Source organism: Typopeltis vanoorti, chromosome 15, assembly GCF_054136105.1.
Source record: "Typopeltis vanoorti isolate ZY-2024b chromosome 15, IOZ_Tvanoo_1.0, whole genome shotgun sequence".
Taxonomy (NCBI): domain Eukaryota; kingdom Metazoa; phylum Arthropoda; class Arachnida; order Uropygi; family Thelyphonidae; genus Typopeltis; species Typopeltis vanoorti.
Window position 1 is genome coordinate 15594483 of NC_143563.1, and position 6000 is coordinate 15600482.

The 6000-nt window shown below is 35.6% G+C and overlaps 1 protein-coding gene across 1 annotated transcript in view; it reads left to right on the plus strand.

Annotated features, from left to right (window-relative positions):
* The window catches only part of LOC150098415 (lysozyme C-1/C-2-like), a 30991-nt gene extending 25348 nt beyond the window's left edge, over positions 1-5643 (plus strand). The window contains exons 2-5 of the mRNA XM_090405204.1: positions 2412-2503; positions 2830-2899; positions 4926-5001; positions 5412-5643. Of these exons, the coding sequence (XP_090261330.1) occupies positions 2412-2503; positions 2830-2899; positions 4926-5001; positions 5412-5643 (470 nt within the window). The remainder of the gene's footprint in view (positions 1-2411; positions 2504-2829; positions 2900-4925; positions 5002-5411) is intronic.
* The last annotated feature ends 357 nt before the right edge of the window (positions 5644-6000 follow it).

Sequence of the window (6000 nt, forward strand, 5' to 3'; positions counted from 1 at the left end):
TCGACCATGAATAGAAATTTAGTAAGTACTGTACTTACCATTATTGTTAGCTTTTCTATTTTTCTCCAATTTCTTTCGAATATTTCTAAATGTCCGTCAGTTGTCTTCCCTAATGACTCAAAAACTCTCCCAACTCCTTCCTTAATAGAGCTTTCATATGCACAAATAGATCTTATTGTCCATTTTCCCATTCTGATATTTGCCCACATCACTCTAGTTGAAAATGCCTGCCACTCAAGATTATCCTCGTATTTAGCGTTGAATCGTATGTCTATCCCTTTTTAATAATTGGTATTATCTGAGCAAAATATCCTGTACTTGAAGCTTAGAAAGATCACACCTTATTTTCTCTTCTTTGTTGCAGTAACACCTACATTGCACGGAAAGAGGTCAACAGCCACCATAGTGTGAGGAACACACAACCACGGCACCCCACCTTAATAAGATGTGGGACCTTTCACTGCGATGACTGCAGCAATCCTACAGGGTATACTTTCCACAAGCCTACGATAGCGATCGATGGAAATTTTGGACCATTCTTTCTGCAGGCATGAAATGTGGTTCTGGGCTGTTCCGAGGCAGACGTTTTTTGACCTCACCCAACTGTCCGATTCATTCCACGGATGTTTATTAGGTTCGAGATTAGGGCTCAATGGAGACCACTGAAATGTAGCAAGTTTCATGTCTACAAACCACGCAGTTACAGCAGCAGACTTGCTGAAAGAGACGATGGGGATCAGTTCCGTAGAATTCCACAAAGTAGGAAGCATTGTGCTGACCAAAATGTTCCGATACCCCTCGAAGTTCGGTCTTCGTGGCACCACAAACTGAAGTCCGAGACCAAACCAAGAAAAACAAGTCCATCCATTCGCACCGCCACTTCCAAATTTCATAGTTGTGGTTATGCACTCCGGTAAGAGACGTTCACCAGGCATACGCCACATCCACACCATCTATATGCTTCAATGAGGGTGTAGCGTGATTCGTCGCTCCAAGCTTCCATGTCCCACTGTACACGCTCTTTGCATCACTGAAGATGATGCTGAGTATTGGTTCGGGTAATTTGGGATTCACATATTGCGGTTCATCCATGGAAATCCATGTTGTGAGCCTCGGTTCGGATTGTTTTGTGCATATTCGTGTTCTAGTTGAAGCCTGGAAATCTGCATTCAATTCATCGGCCGACAAATGGAGGTTTTTAGATATTTTCCTTCGTAGTACCGTAGGTCACTTTCGGTGAGTGTGGTGACTCGTTCACTGCAGATAGCGCTTGCAGTTCACTTTCTGTACTTCTATTTTTTAGTGTGGTATCAACTGATTGTTGACCTGGAATAGCCGATTTGTCAAAAATTTACCGAACAGATAGGCGTGCAACAATGGCATCCTATCACAAGGCCTCTTCCAAACTCCGTTACTTCCCTTCTCACAGCCATTTCACTCGGACACGGTTGCAGTGACTTGGGAGCATCATATTCCTCCAATTGATAGGCTACAAACACGTGCCTCGTTACATGGCACGCTGCACCTTGTCCTTTGGGTTGTCCATTGCCTTCTCTCCAAGGTGCGTATTATGGTAATTTTGTACTCACCCAGTTCTCCTTCTAGCTCTATTTCTTTTGCAGCGATGCTTATTATGCCGATGGTGCTGATGCTGAACTCTACAGATGATGATTTGAGATTTGGTCCAGTAGCTGACTTGTCACTGCTCAACTTTGTTTCCTGTCGAAAACAACGTGTTTTATTTAACGGGGCGACTCACTAGCTGTCACGAAATTCTGTCACGTTGTACTATCATTTTGCATTATGGTTTAAGCCAATAATGACATAATTTGCCTTACTAAATCTCAAACTGCCAGTCCATTTTCGTTCGCGGTATCTCGGTAGACATGCAACAGCGTGCACCACGAGAAGGTGAAGTTTGGACGCGAAGTCAGAATCCTTGGGCGATTCTACGCATTCCTTAAAAGCTACGTTGAGGTCTTCTCCCAGTTTTCTATATTTGAACCTTAAAAAAATTTTTTTTTAAATAAAAACGTATGATTTAGAACATATGGACGATTCTGCTAGAGACTACAGTTTCTATAGAAACTAGATTAGATTACCTTTAGAATTCATGCGAATTTCATACTTATAAAAACTGCAATGTGTGTGTTTCAGTGAGTGATCAGGAAAGAACGCTGACGTTTCTTTTTGAAAGAATACAACAGGTTATTCGCATCTTGTGTTCGGTTGCCCCGTGTCTTTATTTAGAAACTAGTTACAGTAGCCTACTGCCTAAGCGATGTGAGTCCTAAGGACATCCGGCATGTTGTGTGACTCTGCCCTTATTACCGTTATCAAAGTTAGAGTGACCTATTGATGAAAACAATTTTTGATACTTTTTTTTTTCAAGATTTTTTTTTTCTTTGCAGGGCTTTGTATATTGCGTTGGGAAAGTGCTTATAATACTGAAGCGATGCATGCTGGCTTTGTGCCTAACAGTCTGGAACATGGAATCTTTCAGGTAAGTGCCTATCATGCACCTTCATATACGCAGAAAGACTTCTTATCTCCAATATAACATAGAGAACACAAATACATTTTTATGTTAAATAATAATTTTTAATTTTAATTTAATTTAATAATAACATATTAGAAATATTATTGTAACAAATTAAAAATGTGAAACATTTTAATGCATAATCAATTTAAAAAAAACGAAACAAAAAATATAAAACAGGTAATAAATTATTATCTATTTCATATTTCTGACTTCCCAAACGAATATTTGCATTTCCTAATGAATTTTGTGCATGTTTCTTAATTTTTTTTTTTTAATTAACCCTATAGGTAAATGACAGGCTTTGGTGTCAAGACACACAGTATCCTAGTATGAACGGTTGCAACCTCCCCTGTGAGCGTAAGTATTTTAATTTCCTGACGAACAAATTATGCATTTACGTCAATATGTTTGTAGAGGGCGCAAGTGTTCATGCAATTGAAAATGGACAACGTATGTGCATGAAGAACAAAATTCATTATATTAATTAATATATAATAGTATTATGTAAGTAAGTGTCAGTATTTTTACCCTACATTTCATCAAAATTGGAAAGCACTTCATCGACGTATTTTAATATTCTAATTAGAATTACGCACATTAGATGACAGCAACGTTCACTCGTATTCTTATCACAGTCGTCTATCAGCCTGCTAGAGGTCGTGCTAATCGACTGGCGATAAGAGAGGCAAATACTGGTCGTTTGCTCCCAAAAAGGCATAGTGGTTTGTTTTGATTAATATATAAAGTCGAAAATAGTAATTTTATCAATGTTTACCATTTAGAGAAAAGGAAAATCAGAAGTAGAAAAAGATAATTTTTATCAGACCTTACAAAATACAGTTGATAAAATTAAACAAATAGAATTTTTTTGTTTGTTTAATTTTATCAACTGTGGATATCATACTGCTGTTCTAAATGCCGAAACTGGTCGCCACATGGCAAATCACTTTGGTGACAAGTCAGCAATAATGAAACCGTTGCCAAATCAGAATGGATTAAAATTATTGCGAGTTAATGAAATCAGAAGCACTTAAGCACATAATAACTGATAAGAAAATGCTACAAGAAGAAATGATAGATATAAAAACTTAAACATTAGGTCAACATAGGTGCAGAATCATAACTTTCCTTACTGGTAAAATTAGGTTGTTCAAGAAGATAATAGGTAAGAATCATAAAAATATCATTTAATTAAGAGAGAGAGAGAGAGAGAGAGAGAGAGAGAGAGCAAATAAAATAAAAACTTGTTCAAGTTTAGAGAATTATATTTTATGTAAAAAAGATTATCTGAAAAATACTTGATTAACATCTTGAATGAAATTATGAAAAATAAAAGATATCAGCCAGAATATATAATATACAGGAATTGTTAAAATATGGAAATAAATAACTGTTATTAAAGTTGACAATTCTATCAACTGTGTTAAGAATAACATGCTTAAAAAAATAATAAAATAATAAAAACATAGCTAGTGCTTATTTCAGAACACATTTTTGGGAGACTTACTTGCACGAAAGTTTCTATAATGACCACAAGATGGCATCACATGTAAAGATATATGAGAGCAGATAGTTGATCAATCGGATAAAAGAAAAAGGGTAAATAATTGATAATAATCTGTAAATTTTCTGTCCAATGAACATTAAGCAAAACTTTTTTTTTTTTTTTTTGACGTTTGTCAATTCTGTGCCTTCTGTAGCAATAAACGATATGATAATTGAAGTTAATGAATCAAAGGTACTTAGAATATTGCAGAATTTAAATGCAAATACTGCTGTAGATGGGAAATCAGTTTGAATATTACGTGAATGTGCAAAGGAATTGTCAACGCTTCTTACTTTGCTATTTAACTTAAGTTGAATAGGGAACCTTGGGGACAGTACTTGGGGACCTCTGGTAAGGTCCCCAAGTACTGGAAGGAAGGTAAAATAGTTAATATAGGAAATATTTTCAGCAGTGGGACAGTGGTGGAAGAACAAGAGGTCATTCCTGGAAATTAAGTAAGTGTGTGGTTAACAAGTATGTGAAGATTAGATTTTTCGTTTGGAGAGTGGTGAATGAATGGAATGCGTTGCCTGACTCAGTTGCGAGTGCGTCGTCTGTCAATGAGTTCAAGAAGAGGTATAAGAGCTATTGTGTGGATAGTTTGGATCTCCCGTAATGTCTTAATCATCGCGGGAGTCAATAATAATAATAATAATAATAATAATAATAATAATAATAATAAACTACATTGTTCTTGTTATTTTTCTCTGTTTTGCATTGGGGAAAAGAATCCTACATAAAACTAAGTAATTTGTAATAATTAAAATGAATAATTTAAATCAATAACCGATTTCATTCATAAATTTTATTTGGTTCTTTCTCTTTATCTCATTCTAGGACTCAGAGATGCTGACTTGACAGACGATGTATACTGCGTTCGGAAGATTCTGCAGTCACATGGATTGAGTAACTGGTAAGGAATTATGCTCCTTTTTTGTGAAAGAAAAAAAAAACAACAACTATTTTTAAAGTAGATTAACCTTCAGCATTAAAAAAATATCGACGCAGTGTGATTTTTGCTGCTGAAGACAAGCAAACCGTTTTTGTAAGCAAACTATTGTTTTCGTTTGGCATTGACAAAATGCCAAACGAAAATCGACTTGTAATTATTCTCTGTTATGATTGCTTAAAGCTAAGGCAGAAGATAGTATAATAAATGACTGTTACATTCCCATACAACTTATTTATTTATCCATGCAACAAAATAGTAAATCGATGCCTTGACAACAAAAAAAGCGAGTCTAAACTCTGCTTATAATGTGTAAAAACAATAAATAAATCCAAAATGAACTCAGTAATCGTGACAAATGTTTTATCTTGCAGGTTATCCAGTCAATCTCAATGCAACGGTGATACTTCCGCCTATTTAAATGGTTGCGACTTAGTATCTCGATCTTTTGCGGTGAGTGGATTTGGAGGGGATCACGGCCCGCCAAAAGGAATTCATCTGGACTTGTCTCTCCCACCTGCTCTTATTAAATTTGGAAACAAGTTGTTTGCTGGAAAAATTAGGATTCGACCTTTCTTCTATGTCACTAAATATGTATCTCGTTAGCGGATTAAAATATGATGTGTTTGTGTGTATGTGTGCGTGCATGTGTGATCATACTAATTTATTACTTATTTATTTTAATTAATAAGTACCATCTAATATCAGTATCAGTATACTTTATGCTAGTCATAGTTTCGAGAAATTGTGCGAATATTCTCTTGCACACCAGATGTCGCTGTCGTCTAATGACTAGTGATATGGCCAATAAGTGTAACCTCTTGAGTTTGTCTTCATAATAAATTTGTTTATAGATCTTTCTCTTTATTTACCACGAAATATGATGTCTCGGATTTTAAAGTAATCCTTCTTCTTCAGTCACAACGATGTCTCAAAATAAGGAAAGAAAATGTCAAGAAATAA